We start from the raw sequence: 18818 nt of genomic DNA, 5'->3' as shown, positions 1-18818 counted from the left end.
ATATCACATTCATCAATTTTGCGTACTTAAATAAACTAAATAGTTCTACAGCCATACCTCGGGTTGAAGTTGCTTCAGGTTGAGCGCGTTTGGGTCGCGCTCTGTGGCGACCCGGAAGTAACGGAACACATTACTTCCGGGTTTCACTGCTCGTGCATGCGCAGACGCTCAAAATGACATCATGCGCATGCGCGGGAGTGGCGAATTGCAACCCGTACACAGACGTGGGTTGCGTTTACTTCAGGATCTGAACAGGGCTCCGGAGCAGATTCTGTTCATATCCAGAGGTACCACTGTACTTAGATTTTGCATACATGTGCGATTAATTGCTACCCAGCAAATTCCATAGTGTTGCTATCTTCCTTAGTAGATCGAGCAAGCCAGTATTCTGAATAATGCTTTTTATGGGGTAAGGTAAGGGGCACTGGGGGTGAGTTTGTGGAAAATAATAATAATAATAATAATAATAATAATAATAATAATAATACAGTGGTACCTCAGGTTAAGTACTTAATTTGTTCCGGGTGTCCGTACTTAACCTGAAACTGTTCTTAACCTGAAGCACCACTATAGCTAATGGAGCCTCATGCTGCCGCTGCGCCGCCAGAGCACGATTTCTGTTCTCATTTTGAAGCAAAGTTCTTAACCTGAAGCACTATTTCTGGGTTAGCGGAGTCTGTAACCTGAAGCGTATGTAACCTGAGGTGCCACTGTAATAATAATTTATTATTTATACCCTGCTATGACGAGGCCTATGACTTGGCCCGATATAAAAATGATAGCCTGCGTGAATTGATTTGGGAAGCTTTGACGGTGATGGAGACAAAGCAGCAAGGGCTGTTAAAGGGTATGAGAGGCTACCATATGCAGTGGAAATGAAAAATCATTAAGAAAGCCTGGGAAGTGATACATGAAGATTTGAAGAAAACGTTGAAAATGACTTGTGCTGAAAATAAGAAATGTATACTAAGAGATTAGATTGGAAAATTTTCAGACGGGACTGATGGAAGTCAAAAAAATTGAATAAGATGTAAAAATATGTTTAATTACTGTTGAAAATGGTATGTTAAAAAAAAAGCCTAATAAAAATTTATTTATATATATATATATATATATATATATATATATATATATAGAAAATAACTTGTGCCAAAAAAAATAAAATTTAAAAAAATTGAAGCTATGATTCTGGAAGATACAGGACTTAATGGATTTACCATGCAAAGGACTTGGTTCCTGCATCTGAGAATAGATACCAGGCCAAGACCAGAGCAGCCCTATAGAAGGAAAACGCCACCGCCAAAGACAACGAAGGAGACTGGCAAACCAAACTAATGAACTATACTGGACACACCAGACAATTTCCTCCCCCCCCCCCCTTTTCTTAAAAAAAAAAAAGGAGAAATGTTCAGGCATAATCAGTAAGTTTTGTGTATTGACTTCCACGTTAGCTGACCTTTTAAAGGTCACTTCTAATAATATGCATAAGGTTTTAAAACTGGGTAGTTAAGAGTGTAAGATTATGTGGACGTGTATAAATAAGTAAAAAAAAAAAAAAAAATATGGAACCAGGAGTTGAAGTTGGAGGGAAGTCAATTAAGATGTATAATTTTGATTGTGATGTTCTTTGGGGTTGTTTTTTTTTTGTATTTTTGTTATCATAAAATTAATAAATTGTATCCAAAAGAGAGAGGAAAAGTTGCTTTTTCCAGGGTAGTGGAGATGGCAAAGAAGGGAATCGTGGCCAGGTGGCGGCAGCAGTGAGTAAAGTATGAGACCAACCGGGGAGCTATCACAGCCTAACAATTTCAGGAAACTGAACGCTGAGCATTGTTTAAACTTGAGGGTCTTCAGAAAATGACGGCTCCAAAAGGGAAAGCACTATTTATCACCCCAAGATAAATAGTGCTTTTTTTCCCCCAAGGAGAGAAGCTCCATAAAATTCTAATCATATGAGACCACCAATAAGAGACTCCTTGGGAGGTACTTACACATGGCGTGGATTGGTTCAAGGTCAAAATGATTGCCTGGTCTTCTGGTGGCACCGCTTTTTCACAAACAATCTAGGAAAAAAACCAGACAACAAAAACGCTGAACAAATTCCCATGGAATGGAAAAAAAAACAGGATCTCTAACGAAAACAAAGGCTCTCCACAAATGCAAACCTCTGGCCTCACCCTCATTCGGCTCTGCAGGGAAATGCAGGTGGAGCCCAGAGAGAAAAGTCCTGAGAGCACTTTACTGAGCAAGCGGAACAAAAACGGTGTATAATTTGAAGGGGGAAAGGAACGGAAATGTTTCACCTGCCTTCCTTCTGGCCTTGTACATAGCAGGGAGACCTTCAACCAAAGCACTCAGGGGGAAAACTCCCTCAGAAGGAAGCAGAAAGTTAGAGGATATACTGCTTTGGGCTGAGCCCTGGGTACCTTGGTCTGGGCTACGAAAGAAGTGTCGGGAAACGCGACGGGGGGCTGCAGAGAGGCTGAGGGGGTCTTCCTTGTGACTGAAGTCCCAGAACTTGAACTGGGCGGTGGTGGAACCGCTCCCGCCGTATGCGTGGCTGTGCTGCCCGCCGTCCCCCCAAGTTCTTTCGTTGTCGCCGTTCTCGTTGTTGACTCGGCTTTCTTTGGCTTCTCTGTGGGCGTTGCAGCAGGGACGACGGCCTTGTTTGTAGATTTCTCTGTTGTAGAAGCAACAGAGGTGATGCCTCCTGAACCTGGCGTGGTGCCTGGGCTCTTCCCTGTTTAAAAAGAAAAAAGCCGGGGTGAGGAAAATCAGCACTCCCTCCTAATTATTATTATTATCTAATTGATTTTTGAATTTTATTGTTATTCGTGTTTTTATACTGTATTTTATGCTGCTTTTATAATTAAGTGTTTTAAATTTGTTGTTAGCCGCCCTGAGCCCGGTTTTTGAACTGGGAAGGGTGGGATATAAATAAAAAATTATTATTATTATTATTATTATTATTATTATTATTATTATCATCATCATCATCATCATCATCATCATCATCATCAAAACCACGACTTCTATGGTCAGTTTTCTTTTTCACCCGAGAACGAGGCAGGGATTTTCTGAATAAAGCACGTTGCAGTCTGAGCTCACAGCCACCTTTCACACTGGCGTCTCTTCCGCTGCACCTGTTGAACTCTCAGCCTGATGGGAGGGCGTTCCACAGGGCGGGCGCCACTACCGAGAAGGCCCTCTTTTGACGAAGGGTGGTATATAAATTTAACTAATAAACAACAACAACAACAACCACTGCTGCCAGCTAGTGTGGACAGCACTAGACTAGATGGGCCAAGGATCTGAGTACAGTACCTGGAGTGGCAGCAGCTGAACTGCCTGGCTTCAGAGTCGAGGCACTTGTCGCCACAACGCCAGAGTGTGGCGTCAAGGCCACTGCTTTTGACCCAACGCCTGGCAAGGGCGTTGTTGTCTCCCGGGAGGTCGCAGGTGTAGTTTTGGTCGACGCCACTACAGTTGGTTTGGGGGTGGTTGCAGCCACTGACGTAGCTATGGCGACAGGAGATCCCTTGACCCCACTTGAAGTTGTGTCTGTGGGTTTATTAGTGGTCCCCACAAGCGTACTCAGTGGGGGGCTTCCTGCCGTTGTCGAGACACTGCTTTTGGCTGTAGTAGCAGAGACGGTGGTCTTCAGGGTCGGCACATTTGCCGGTGAAGGAGTGGTACTTCCGGGGGTTAAGGTGGTGGACTTAGCACCGCTTGTGGGCGTCACCGACGTGCCACTCATGGTTCCAGCTATGGTAGTTCCTAAAAAGACCCAGAGAGTTAGGCATGTTTTGGAAACGGTTAACTTGTTCTCTTTCCCCCACCCCCACAACCTTCTGAAGGACATAATCATCGCTAACACCGTTTACTAAGCAGAGGCTGGGTGGGCCTCTGCCATGGATGCTTCAGTCAAGATTCCTACAGAAGATCCTTGCAGGGTCAGGCCAATGCCCATCTAGATCCTGGTTCCACAGCGGCCAAGCAGGCACCCCTGCGAGCAGGACCTGAGCACGACAGATCTCTCTTGGCGTGCAATTTCCAGCAACTGGTATAAACACTTGGCTCACATGCTGCCAGCTACCCTGGGATAACCATTGCTCCCAAGCTCTGATTGGTTCATCTATTCAACATGTGAGCTAGAGGCTGAAACAACAAGCTATGAGTCAACGCACAGTCAGTGCAAGGAGAATCGTAAACCTTTTTTCTGTCTGAGGGCCACATGGACAAGCACCCAAGGGCCACACATGCCAGGGGTGGGTAGGGCCAGAGGGGAAAAATGGGCGGAGCAATGGATGCAAATATTGCATACACTACTCTTGGAGGATAAAGAGTGGTGTATGCAATATTTGCATCCATTGCTCCGCCCATTTTTTATCTAGCCAAGCAAGGAGCATGTGCACATTCCAGTTAGGCAAAAAACATTTGGGGTGCAAAGGAGGGTCAGTGGGGGGCCAATTAGATGGGCTGGGAGGATCAAATTTGGCCCCCTGGGCTTTAGTCTCCTAAGCTTTGTGCTTGTACTTTGAATTTGATCCTGGCCTACGAGAGACACAGATTTCCTCTAGTTCAGATTGAGATTCTGAACTGTTGGTTATGAGTCAGGATAGAGCAGTTATACCTAGAAGCAAGCTTTCACTATTGGTTTGTTTGGGTATTTTATTAGAACAATCTCATTCATAAAGAAATAAGTGATAAAGGAAAAGGAAAAACAAATTCTGAAAAAGAAAGGGGCAAAAGTATGTAAAACAGTATGTAAAAATCTATACATTTTCGATAGAGAAAAATATTATACAGTGGTACCTCGGGTTAAGTACTTAATTCGTTCCGGAGGTCCGTACTTAACCTGAAACTGTTCTTAACCTGAAGCACCACTTTAGCTAATGGAGCCTCTTGCTGCCGCCGCGCCGCCGGAGCACGATTTCTGTTCTCATCCTGAAGAAAAGTTCTTAACCTGAAGTACTATTTCTGGCTTAGTGGAGTGTGTAACCTGAAGCGTATGTAACCCAAGGTACCACTGTACTCCTGATACAACTCTGGTTAGACATAACGTATTACATTCTGTATAAACTCATTCCAAATATCTGTACAGTGGTACCTCGGGTTACATACGCTTCAGTTACGTATGCCTCAGGTTACAGACTCCGCTAACCCAGAAACAGTACCTCGGGTTAAGAACTTTGCTTCAGGATGAGAACAGAAATCGTGCTCCGGCGGCGCGGCAGCAGCAGGAGGCCCCATTAGCTAAAGTGGTACTTCAGGTTAAGAACAGTTTCAGGTTAAGTCACGTGGCGGTGGCACAGCAGCAGCGGGAGGCCGCATTAGCTAAAGTGGTGCTTCAGGTTAAGAACAGTTTCAGGTTCTGTAACAAATTACGGTAAGTACTTAACCCGAGGTACCACTGTATTATAAATATTTCTATTTAAGGCCATATTGAAGCAGAACACCAAAGTCTTAAAAACAAAACAAAAACAAAAGCAAGAAAGGAAAAAGACTCGTCTCATTCATTCCGTCCCTCCCCCACCTTCATCTGAGCCATTTAGGGGGTCCTCTTGTATCGCGTTCCTGATTCTTGTCTCGGGGCCATTTCCTATCTGGGCAACTTCCTTCTACGTCCAGCCACCTTTGGTGACACGGCGCTTAAGGCTGGCTCAGAGTCTATTAATAGCAGGAAAGGGAAATGCAAAAGAATAACTTCGGGAGGAGCAGGAGGGGGACACACCCAGCCCAGCCCGTCCTGAGCCTGCTTGCGCCAACGTCAGTGGCATGGAGCCATAGAGGTCGTGGGATGCAAGGCAGAGCTGTCTGAGGAACCACTGACACTCCTGAGTGTGGGGACTGCAAGCCGGGCTTCGGGAAATCCCTTTCCAATTAAGCGGGAGCAAGGGGTTGAAGGAATCAAAGGCTTCTTTCCAGACTCTCACAAGGGCAGCTGAGGTATGAGGGAGGATGTGAAGAAGAGAAGGTCCCAGAGTTGTATTTCCCCACTCCTGGATTTTTTTAAAAAATTGCTCGCCGTAAGCAAGGGAAGCAAAGAATCTCACCGAAATCAAAATCCGGTCAGAAGCAGAACTTCCCTGCTGTTGCAAACAAACCTCCAAGTTGTTTGAAGTTGCCTAGTTTGCTCAGCACAAATTCCCTATGTAAAAATGCATCGTTTGAAGGGATATTGCGTGGCAAAAATGTATGCGCTAGCGAAAATTGCAGGCAGAAATGGGCGTCTTAGGAGAATTTTGCACTAAAACGGTGACGACTTTTCATGAGGACTTTAAAAAGGCAAATAAATCACAAACCGACGTGGAAATGTTAAGGACTGGATCTAAGGTCGGGAAAACGGGAAACCGAAATTGAGATATTTGCGCATCTCTAGGTTCAAGTTTCGTTCCTTCCTTGACGGGTCACCAGGGCAGGGTTAACTGACGGTGCTTTGACCTGAAGATAATAAACGCTTGTCTTTGCCGCCAGGGAGAGGTTAAAACCATTCTCAAAACCCACACGCAGTTCTTGCTCCCTATCGCACACAAACCTCTGAGGGGACAAGCTGTTTGAGGATGTGTTGCTTGCTCCGCTCCCAAGGCGCTGGCTAGATAAAAATAATTTTCTGGCTCGGGCCAAGCGGATGGAGGAACTCTGCCTCCTGCTCTTATCAACCCGGCCCAGGCGAGGCCAAGAAGGGTAACAGGTTCGTGACGGGCCTTGCTCTACAAGATAGCTGGCGCAGGGGGTGGCTGGGGCGAAGGCTTCTAGCCTAGTCTGGGACGGGATCAATGGCTGGCAGGGAAATAAACGTTCACAAAAAGCACCATATGGTAGCCTTGGAAACCTAGGGCCCGTTCGCCAGGCACACAGCTCTCATTCTCAGTTAAGAAGGGCCTTATTGGTTGAGAAGAAGAAGAAAAAGAAGAAGAGTTTGGATTTGATATCCCGCTTTATCACTACCCTACCAGGGACGCAGGTGGCGCTGTGGGTTAAAGCCTCAGCGCCTAGGGCTTGCCGATCGAAAGGTCGGCGTTTCGAATCCCTGCGGCGGGGTGCACTCCCGCTGCTCGGTCCCAGCGCCTGCCAACCTAGCAGTTCGAAAGCACCTCCGGGTGCAAGTAGATAAATAGGGGCCGCTTACCAGCGGGAAGGTAAACGGCGTTTCCGTGTGCGGCTCTGGCTCGCCAGAGCAGCGATGTCACGCTGGCCACGTGACCCGGAAGTGTCTCCGGACAGCGCTGGCCCCTGGCCTCTTAAGTGAGATGGGCGCACAACCCCAGAGTCTGTCAAGACTGGCCCGTACGGGCAGGGGTACCTTTACCTTTACCTTTACCTTATCACTACCCTAAGGAGTCTCAAAGCAGCTAACATTCTCCTTTCCCTTCCTCCCCCACAACAAACACTCTGTGAGGTGAGTGGGGCTGAGAGACTTCAGAGAAGTGCGACTGGCCCAAGGTCACCCAGCAGCTGCATGTGGAGGAGCGGAGACGTGAACCCGGTTCACCAGATTACGAGTCCACCGCTCTTAACCACTACACCACACTGGCTCTCTAAGCATCTCTTGAGCATCCCCCAGCAACTCCAATTAGAGCTGGGGACCATACCCTGTCTGAAACCCTGGGAAGCTGCTTCCAGTAGTCACGTAATGTCAGTGTCCTGTCAACATCTAGGAGCCTATAGGTTCTCCATCCTGACTTGAAGGACCATCAGCTTGCAGGGCTTGGGGAGGTCTCTGCTTTGAGAATGGGAAGAGTCGTGGTGCATCAGAATCGACAGTACTGATGCTCTGACAAAAGACGCTGCCTTATCATGAGTCAGAACATGGATCCAGCTAGTTCAGTATCTCCTACACCTACTGGCAGGGGCTGTCCAGCATTTCAGGCAGGGCAACCCAACCTGGAGATGCCAGGGGTTGAACTTGGAGAGCCAGTGTGGGATATCAAATCCAAACTCTTCTTCTTCTTCTTCTCCTTGTACAAGTCAAAGGAGATGCTCTAACACTGAACTGCGAACCACAAGCAGAATTGCAGTGTGGCCTCTTCCTTTAATGGCGACGCAGTCCCTACTGATTTTCGGTTCCAACAAAGCTGAAGGATATTCCTATAAATTACCGCTGGGCAGGGCTGATGCCCAAGGCTGAACAAAGAGAGCCTCTTTTTTGCCAAGTTCTTCCAAGCAGCCAGAAACAGATTTGCAAAGGTTGAGCACACTGTTTAATTTGAGGGATTTGAACCACAAAAGATGCCCTTCTAGTGCTGGGTTAGCTTCTTGCTCTGCATACCTTTCGCTTCAAACCTGAAAGCCGGTGAGGGGGGGGAGAAAGATTACTGTTTTTAAAATGAAGCTAACTATTGACTTGCTAGTGAGCCATGCCTGTAATATCGGCTCTAACATTGACCTCGTATATTCGAGTCGCAAGAAAAAAACCTCTCAGTCATGAGTCTTATGAGACAATTGAAAATATACTGTAGTAAAGACCAGATGTTTTGGCTGGCAAATTCATAGTCACGTAAGAAATTTGCCCCTTCCTCATTTCAAGGAAAGTTAAAGCTATGGTTTTCCCAGTAGTGATGTATGGAAGTGAGAGCTGGACCATAAAGAAGGCTGATCACCAAAGAATGGATGCTTTTGAATTGTGGTGCTGGAGAAGACTCTTGAGAGTCCCATGGACTGCAAGAAGATCAAACCTCTCCATTCTGAAGGAAATCAGCCCTGAGTGCTCACTGGAAGGACAGATCCTGAAGCTGAGGCTCCAAGACTTTGGCCACCTCATGAGAAGAGAAGACTCCCTGGAAAAGACCCTGATGTTGGGAAACATGGAGGGCACAAGGAGAAGGGGACGACGGAAGACAAGATGGTTGGACAGCGTTCTCAAAGCTACCAGCATGAGTTTGACCAAACTGCGGGAGGCAGTGAAAGACAGGAGTGCCTGGCGTGCTCTGGTCCATGGAGTCACGAAGTCGGACACGACTAAATGACTAAACAACAACAACAACAACATTTCAAGGAGCGCTTTTTCATGAAGGGTACTTCCTGATAGGAGTTCGTTGTGAAATTGGTATCTATTTATTTTATTTAATTCTTCTGTATACAGTCATACCTTGGATCTCGAACGCCTTGGCTCCCAAACAAACCGGCTCCCGAATAATCGAAACTTGGAAGTGACCGTTTTAGTTTGCGAACTGTTTTTGGAAGCCGAACATCCGACTGGGCTTCTGATTGGCTGCAGGAGCTTCCTGCAGCCAATCAGAAGCCACGCTTTGGTTTGCGAACATTTTGGAAGTCAAACGGAATTCTGGAATGGATTCCGTTCAACTTCCAAGGTATGACTGTACTGCCTTTCACTCGTAGATCTCAGGGCAGTTCCCAACATAAAATTACAATACAAAAACCACAAAATATGTAATAAAAACAAGAACTACAGCAGCAAATCAATACCCCCCCATCACACAAAACATTTTAAAGGGCATAATTCTCAAAATGCTAAGGCGTACTCATTTCTCATTTGAACTGGATTTCCCCTCACCACACAAAATCCAATTAATTCAAAATAACCCGCTATGCATCTGCAAGTTTGCTAAAGGTAAAGGTAAAGAGACCCCTGACCGTTAGATCCAGTTGTGGCCGACTCTGGGGTTGCAGCGCTCATCTCACTTTATTGGCCGAGGGAGCTGGTGTACAGCGTCTAGGTCATGTGGCCAGCAGGACTAAGCCACTTCTGGCGAACCAGAGCAGCGCACGGAAATGCCATTTACCTTCCCGCCAGAGTGGTACCTATTTATCTACTTGCACTTTGATGTGCTTTTGAACTGCTAGGTTGGCAGGAGCAGGGACCGAGCAACAGGAGCTCACCCCATTGCAGGGATTCGAACCGCCGACCTTCTGATTGGCAAACTCTAGGCTCTGTGGTTTAACCCACAGCGCCACCCGCATCCCGCAAGTTTGCTAGTGAGCTTTAATTTCATATCTTTGGTGGGGGGTGATGTTTCATTGAGGGTTCTATGGGAAGGGACAGCTAAGCCAAGCTGCAACATCTGTTTTGAACCGGCCATTCCTTCTCTTCCTGCCCGACAGTTCCTCTCTCATTTCCTGAGCTCTGTGAGTTGGTTTTTTCCATCTCTCTCACCGCGGACGATTTTCCAGTTTTTCCCGGAAATTTGTTCATGGAGAAGAGCTTGCGGGTGGGGGGCAAAAGGTGTATTTATCCAGCGTGCTCCTTTGCACAGATGTGCGAGGTGTAGTTCTTCTTCTGTGTGTGCTGGACAAGCTTTTTGGGCTGCCCCCCCCTATACCGCTCAATTGGGTGGATTTCAGATGCCGCCTTTCCCTGCTGGAAAAAACAATTTGCTCCATCACCTTGCCGAACTTCACCTTCCCCTGCCTTACTATCTCACGGAGTGAAATGCAGCAAAACAAAATTATCGTGAGGAAAGAAAGCAGCTCGATGGAGGGAGGCTGCAGCCTTGAGGGCTTTTTAGTTCAGAGAAGTTCGTAAGATTATGCCTGGCCTGGAAAAAGCGGACGAGGGAAGTTTGTCTCCCTCTCTCACAACGCTAGAAATTGTGGACGTCTCATGATGCTGAACGTCAGAATGATCCAGGGCAGTTAAAATAAAGTCCTCCTTTATGCGGCATGTAGGAACTGCAGGTGGCGCTGTGGGTTAAACCACAGAGCCTAGGACTTGCCGATCAGAAGGTCAGTGGTTTGAATCCCCGCAATGGGGTGATCTCCCGTTGCTCGGTCCCTGCTCCTGCCAACCTAGCAATTTGAAAGCATGTCAAAGTGCAAGTAGATAAATAGGTACTGCTCCAGCAGGAAGGTAAACGGCGTTTCCGTGCGCTGCTCTGGTTCGCCAGAAGCAGCTTAGTCATGCTGGCCACATGACCCGAAGCTGTACGCCAGCTCCCTCGGCCAATAAAGTGAGATGAGCGCCACAACCCCAGAGTCGGTCACGACTGGACCTAATGGTCAGGGGTCCCTTTACCTTTACCTTTAGGAACTTGCTCCCACAGGAGACAGAGATGGCCACCAATTTAGATGGCCTTGAAAGAGAATTAGGCAAATTCATGGAGGAGGGGGCTACAAGAGATGACTGGGGAGACCTGGCCAGATGGGCAGGGTATAAATAGTAAAATTATTATTATTATTATTACTACTACTACTATGCTCTGCCTCCACAGCTGGAGCTAGTACTGCTTTCACCCAGTGAGCTTCATGACTGGATGGAGATTCGAACCCTTATCTCCCAGGTCCTAGTCCAACACTCTAACAACGACACCGCCCTGGCTTCCTAGAGACCTTCTGCTGGGGAGGGGGGCAGCTCCATAAATTGAGCAGGTAAATAAATACGGGGAAAGCAAAATGTCACTTGGAGAAGGATGTGAAATATTTTCCTTGAAGCTTGAATCTGTTTTATTCTGGATTGTTTAATCTGATGATTTAATGTGTCATAAACTGCTTTGAGGTTTCTTTTCTTTCAAATATAAAGCAGTACAGACATACTTCGGGTTACAGATGCGCCAAAACCCAGAATTACTGGAACTGGTTACTTCTGGGTTTCGGAGGTGGCGCATGCGCAGAAGCGCCAAATTGCAACCTGCACGTGTGCAGACGTGGTGCTGTGGGTTGTGAATGTGCCTCCCGCACGGATCACGTTTGCAACCTGAGTGTCCACTGTATATAAATGAAATGAAGAAGAAGAAGAAGAAGAAGAAGAAGAAGAAGAAGAAGAAGAAGAAGAAGAAATTTAACTGAGAAAAAACCAGTGCCTAGATATTCCGTTGTGGCCACCGCAACCTAGCTTTAAGGTGCCATTTGACAATTAGCTAATACAGTGGTACCTCAGGTTACAAACACTTCAGGTTACAGACTCCGCTAACCTGGAAGTAGTACCTTGGGTTAAGAACTTTACTTCAGGATGAGAACAGAAATCATGTGGCGGTGGCGGCAGGCCCCATTAGCTAAAGTGGTACCTCAGGTTAAGAACAGTTTCAGGTTAAGAACGGACCTCCGGAACAAATTAAGTTCTTAACCAGAGGTACCACTGTATATCTGAGTTTCAAACACTGGTGTGCTCTAACAGTGCTTTCAAATCCCTTGTGGGGCAAACCTGACCACCAACCCTTTGCAAAACAGTGCAACTTATTTTTGTGTTCTGCAGAGTCCTGTTCCAATACAATGCAAGGGGAACAATACAACGTCGCCCAGTTATGCAATCATATCTCTGCAATTGGCTCAAAGGCTTTTTGTGCGAGATGGTCTTTAAATAGCTTTGAATGGGAGAAAGCGGGGAGCGCTGGCGTTCTCCACCCTTAAAAGAATGGGAGACTCTCCCCCGCCTGCCAAACCTTCCTTCTCGTTCGTGGATGCTGGGAAGCTCCACAGTGAATACCCTTTGTTTAAATCAATGCAATTCTTGGACAAATGAAAATAGGAGACCCAGTTGTCAAAGGGCAAGGTGGAGACCCATAGGGGCTGATATGACCTCTTTCTCCCAACTTGAAGGCAGTCTTGGGGTTCCCCAATTTGGGACAGAGGCACAGGGCTGGTAGACGGGAATAATTCTCTTCCTCATAGTGCCACCAACAATTTAAATCCCCTTCCCGTTGGGCAACGGGACAGGGAAGATAGGTGCAATACTGGGATGAGAAATCACGGAATTGCTCACTCGGAACAGGCTCCGAGGGTCATCTAGTCCAGTGTTTCCCAACCTTGAGACTCCAGCTGTTTTCGGACCACACTTTCCATCATCCCTGACCACTGGTCCTGCTAGCTAGGGATTATGGGAGTTGTAGTCCGAAAACAGCTGGAGCCCCAAGGTTGGGAAACACTGATCTAGTCGAACCCCCTGCAACGTGGGAATCTCAGCTAGAACATCCCTGACTAGAGAATAGAATAGAACAGAATTTATACCCTGCCCAACTGGCTGGATTTCCCACGTAGAGCACATTGCAGTAGTCCAAGCGGGGGATAACCAGAGCATGCACCACTCTGGCGAGACAGTCAGCCTGCGCACCAGATGGAGCTGGTAGACAGCTGACCTGGACACAGAATTGACCTGCACCTCCATGGACAGCTGTGAGTCCAGAATGACTCCCACCTGGTCCTTCAGGGGCACGGTTACCCCATTCAGGACCAGGGAGTCTCCACACCCGCCCGCCATACTTGTTTCACCTTCACATATTTGAAGATCAAGAAGGGCATGGGTATCAGGCAAGATTCGAGCTCTGTTACTTTTCACAAGCCCCTTTCTTGTGTAAAAGGTAAAGGCAAAGGAATCCCTGGACGATTAAGTCCAGTCAAAGGCGACTCTGGGGTTGCGGCGTTCATCTCGTTTTCAGTCTGAGGGAGCCAGCGTTTGTCCACTGACATCTTTCCGGGTCATGTGGCCAGCAGGACTAAACCACTTCTGGCACAACAGAACACCAGGACGGAAACCAGAGCGCACGGAAACGCCGTTTACCTTCCCGCTGCAGTGGTACCTATTTATCTACTTGCACTGGTGTGCTTTCAAACTGCTAGGCTGGCAGGAGATGGGACAGAGCAATGGGAGCTCACCCCGTTGCAGGGATTCAAACTGCTGACCTTCCGATCGGCAAGCCCAAGACGCTGAGTGGTTTAGACCACAGCGCCACCCGCTTAGGCGTTTCCCCCCAAAGTCATTGTGCAGCCCAAATCCTATGCTTATTTATTTAATGGGACTGGCTTCCTAACAACCCAGTCCTCTGCAAAGGCGTGCTGAAGCACATGCAGAATCCTGCAATCTCATGCTCAATGACCTCAGAATATGTCCCACTGATCACAATAGGGCATAGAAAGGTAAAGGGACCCCTGACCATTAGGTCCAGTTGTGACCGACTCTGGGGTTGCGGTGCTCATCTTGCTTTATTGGCTGAGGGAGCCGGCGTACAGCTTCCGGAGGTCATGTGGCCAGCATGACTAAGCCGCTTCTGGCGAACCAGAGCAGCACACGGAAACGCCGTTTACCTTCCCGCCGGAGCGGTACCTATTTATCTACTTGCACTTTGACGTGCTTTCGAACTGCTAGGTTGGCAGGAGCAGGGACCGAGCAATGGGAACTCACCCCGTCACAGGGATTCGAACTGCTGACCTTCTGATTGGCAAGTCCTAGGCTCTGTGGTTTAACCCACAGCGCCACCCGCGTCCCACAATAGGGCATACACAGGGAATAATCGTGGTATCAACATAGGGACGAATTATAAGGCCAACCAGCTACAGCCTCTCTCTGCTGCCTTCAAGCTGGAGTTTGTCAGAGGGGTGGAAGACTACCAAATGGGGGGGGGGGGAGAGGAAGGAAAGGGAACATCGGTGCCCCCCCCCTTCATTTTTCCAGCTCTGAACAAAGGATCCCATCTGGCCCTTGTTGTTGACTCATGGCTCAAGGTTGGGGGCGACTGGTCGCACCAGCTTCAAGAAAGCATCCAAGCAATGTGGCTTCAGGGATGCTCGATGTCTCGTTCCCACCGCTCTGCACAGCAGTGGGATGTTGACACAGTCTGTGTTTGGGCATTTCCCGTCTGAGGCTGGAAGGAATGTAGGGGGCAAGACTCTGGCAATGCACTAAGGGAGGGAGAAGGGGAGGGAGGCCGCAGAAGAGTCGCCGCGGCAGATGTCAGCCCAGGCCAAGGTGGTTTTGGAAAAAAGCACCCCTGGTGGAGTTTGCAGAAGGTGGCAAAGTCTGATGCGCACCCATAGGACACATAATCTGGGGACTGCATCATCCAGGTAGGGCAAAATTACTGGGTGGATGTGCCGCCTTCAGAGAACATCCCTTCCCCTGGCCAAGGGTATAAACAATTCTGAGCACTTTCAGCCAGAACAGGTTGCAAAACCTGCAAGAGATGCTCTTTATAGCAGCATGGAAAATGTGCCTCTTTAATAAGAGGGGGATATTTTACAAACTGGTTTATCCTAATGGCATATAAATCACAGGTTCAGACAAATATCAGCTTGGCTTGTTCAGCAACGTCTAGGCAACACGATGACCATGTACATACTCAATAGACAATCTTTATAGAATTCCTTCAAACCATAACAAGTCCAAAATGAAATCGTTAGTCTCAAAGTCTCTCTGAAAATCTTTAAATGAAGCGAGGTACCAGACTCTGTGCGATGAAAGACAAGCTGTGAAGCTTTGTGTATTCAGCAAATGTGATGTCCAACACTGAACAGTGATTCCGGATATTGACTACTGTTTCGCAGAATTCTTTGTCAGCGTGCTGGGAGGATATAGAATTACTTCATAAACCCATTTTATTTCAAATGAATGTATGTAAATGAAAATATCAAATGCTGTGGAAAAGGCTCATGTAATAATGTAGTCACTGCTGTTCAGAGGTCTGGTTCAAACATAAGAGTTTCAGTCTAATTAATATGGTTCATTGGCCTGCAACCTATTATAGTATGGTTTATTGAATTTGTATACCGCCCTTCATCTGAAGATCACAGAGGGCTTGAGCATGGGATTCTTAATCTCAGGGAAATGGGTTCAAGTCCCATATTGGGCAAAAGTTTATTGCATTGCAGTGGGTTGGACTAGATGACCCTTGTGGCCTCCTGTGGGACCCTTCTGAAATATTTCTCTCTGTTGGTACCTTGGATGGATTCAAACTGATTTCATGTACAGTGGTACCTCGGGTTACATATGCTTCAGGTTACATACGCTTCAAGTTACAGACTCCCCTAACCCAGAAATATTACCTCGGGTTAAGAAGTTTGCTTCAGGATGAGAACAGAAATTGTGCTCTGGCGGCGCTGTGGCAGCAGGAGGCCCCATTAGCTAAAGTGGTGCTTCTGGTTAAGAACACTTTCAGGTTAAGAACGGACCTCTGGAACGAATTAAGTACTTAACCCAAGGTACCACTGTACATCCTATCACAGACTTGACTCCTTCCTTTGCAGTGCCTTCTGTCCTCAGGTGAAGACTGTTTTATTCCAGCAGGCTTTGGGGTGCTGCCTGTATTTTAAGCAAAGGGCTTTTAAATAGTTCTGTGCTGTTTTTACTCTCTGTATTTTAACAGTGCTTTCATATTGTTCTAATTTAATTTTAAATACTTTTAAGCAATATGCATTCAGCCTTCTGGATTTTATCTCTGTTGTTTTAAGATGAGTAAGTTGCCTTGAGTCCCAGTCTGGGGGAAAGACAGGATATAAACAAATATAACACTATCATTTTTAAACATTTTTGTTTTTATGATTTTTTAAAAGTGTTTTTTGTATAAAACACTTTTTTTGTTTAAATGATTTTATGTTGTTAGATTTTAAATTGCTTTCAGTTGCCTCGCAGGTAGGGCTGGGCGATATAACAACATATCATCCGAAGCCGGTTTGAAATCCATATCATGATACTGGTTTCATAATTTTTGACCTGGCAATATATCACAAATCATGGTGTGTGTTTGTGTGCTCTGCAAAAATCACAATGTGGGGAAAAACCGTGAAGCCACCCATTGCCTCTACATAAGGTAAAGGTAAAGGTACCCCTGACCGTTAAGTCCAGTCGCAGACGACTCTGGGATTGCGGCGCTCATCTCGCTTTAGTGGCCAAGGGAGCCGGCGTACAGCTTCCAGGTCACGTGGCCAGCATTACTAAGCTGCTTCTGGTGAACCAGAGCAGCTCACGGAAATGCTGTTTACCTTCCCTCCGGAGCGGTACCTATTTATCTACTTGCACTTGACATGCTTTCGTACTGCTAGGTTGGCAGGAGCATGGACTGAGGAACGGGAGCTCACCCCGTCCTGGGGATTCGAACCACCAACCATCTGATCGGCAAGCCCTAGGCTCTGTGGTTTAGACCACAGCGCCACCCACATAGCAGCGTCCTTATTTCAGACATTGTGATATATCAGTACATCACAATGTTTAGGCTGGTGAGACATCACAATGTTGAAAACCAGGTATCACCCAGCCCTATTTTTGGGAAGCCATTCATAAATGAAAAAAAAGTAATAACTTATACACACACACCCCAACCTGAATTGGAGGGGGTTGGACTAGATGGCTTCTGAGGTCCCAACTCTAGGATTCTACGCTTTGGAAGCCTGCCTGTCCTTAGTCCACACAGATGCTTTCAATCAACGTGAAGCGTGCTCACAATGGTCGACTCTTGCAATACACACAACAAGCCAGACAGACACTCATCCCAGCTCCCTAAGCGCTAACAATCTCACAAAGGCTCCACCAGCCCCTCTGCACTGTACAGGAGCTGATAAGAGGGAACAAACACAGTTGCGCCCCTGGAGAGCCTGGTTAATTTGAGCTTGCTGATTTTCTGTGCAGACAGCAAGATAAGCCCTTCAAAGGCTGTTGGCTGAGCTGGATCAGAAGGATGCCCGCCCCTTAAACAATAATAATAATTAAAAGGAGGGAGGGGAGAGCCAGCTGGCCACCGGTCTCATAGTCTTCCTACATCCTAGACGCCAAGAGGCTGAAGACGAAATCGGCTTAGCGCCCGAGGCTAATGAGTCCACTTCCCAATAAGGCCAGAGGGCTTGTTCCATTTCACATGTCTACAGATGAGGAGGGAAACTGAAGCAGGAGAGGTAACCCCAGGAAAACAAAGAGAAAATCCATTTTTTTCTGCCCTGCTTCAACACACACACACACACACACACACACACACACAAGCAATATGGCTGGCATCTTCTTTGCTATCGTTTGGCCTGGGTATCCTGGAGCCATTGCTAAGGTAGGAGGTGATTTGCAAAGGAAGCGTCCAATGCCAGAGTTGTGCAAGAGTAATAATAATAATAATAATAATAATAATAATAATAATAATAATAATAATTTATTTATACCCTGCCCATCTAGCTGGGCTTCCCCAGCCACTCTGGGCGGCTTTCAACAAAATATTAAAATACAGTAATGCATCAAACATCAAAAGCTTCCCTAAGAAGAGCTTGGCGGCTTCTCCAAGTCCCTGCGGAAGATAAGCAGTTCTGAGTGGCGGCCAGTGCTGCCTGCACTGACTGGCAGCAGCGCTCTAGGAGTTTCAGGCAGGGAGTCCCTCCCAGCTCTGTATATGGAGAAGCCAAGACTCAGCCAGGCACCTTCCACATGAAAAGCAAATGCTCTGCGCATGAGCTACGGTCCTTCCAGGGCCTTGAGAATGTGTACATGGAAGACAGATGTGTTAAGTCAGACCACTGGTCTACCTAGACTAATACTGTCTACTCTGACTGGCAACAGCTCTCACCAGTGTCTCAGCCAGAGGTCCTCTCCAGCACTTCCTACTTTATTAATTTTCAAAACTATAAACATACAACATCAAACAGTACAAAATCCAAATATCGAGATTACTCTGAAACTCTTGACCTCCCCACATCCCTTCCATAGGCCTTTTAATTCTATTTTCAACTGCATACCAGTACTTCTCCAACTTTTCATCTTCCCAAGTTATCTATACGTTCTGTTACTTTACAAGTGTATGTAAAATCCTGCTAATGTAGGCCAAAATAATAATAATAATAATAATAATAATAATAATAATAATAATAAATACCCTGCCCATCTGGCTGAGTTTCGTCAGCCACTCTGGGCAGCTCCCAATCGAGTGTTAAAAATACAGCATTAAATATTTAAAACTTCCCTAAACAAATGTCTTTTAAAAATAGGATAGCTGCTTATTTCCTTCACATCTGGTGGGAGGGTGTTCCACAGGGCGGGCGCCACTACCGAAAAGGCCCTCTGTCTGGTTCCCTGTAACCTCACTTCTTGCAATGAGGGAACCGCAAGAATGCCCTCAGCGCTGGACCTCAGTGTCCGGGCTGAACGATGGGAGGGCCGCAGGCTGGGGGTGCCTGCTATA

The 18818-nt window shown here is 46.9% G+C and overlaps 1 protein-coding gene across 2 annotated transcripts in view; it reads right to left on the bottom strand.

Moving 5' to 3' along the window:
• The window catches only part of PODXL (podocalyxin like), an 85638-nt gene that overhangs the window by 22596 nt on the left and 44224 nt on the right, over nt 1-18818 (bottom strand). For both annotated transcript variants that reach the window (XM_079992760.1, XM_079992759.1), the window contains exons 2-4: nt 3325-3777; nt 2427-2740; nt 1992-2063 (exon numbers count right to left, since the gene is read on the bottom strand). In XM_079992760.1, the coding sequence (XP_079848886.1) occupies nt 1992-2063; nt 2427-2740; nt 3325-3777 (839 nt within the window). The remainder of the gene's footprint in view (nt 1-1991; nt 2064-2426; nt 2741-3324; nt 3778-18818) is intronic.

Source organism: Podarcis cretensis, assembly GCF_951804945.1.
Source record: "Podarcis cretensis genome assembly, chromosome: 10".
In the NCBI taxonomy this organism is placed as follows: Eukaryota; Metazoa; Chordata; class Lepidosauria; order Squamata; family Lacertidae; genus Podarcis; species Podarcis cretensis.
The sequence above is the reverse complement of the archived record's forward strand: the minus strand, read 5'-3'. Positions and strand labels throughout refer to the sequence as shown.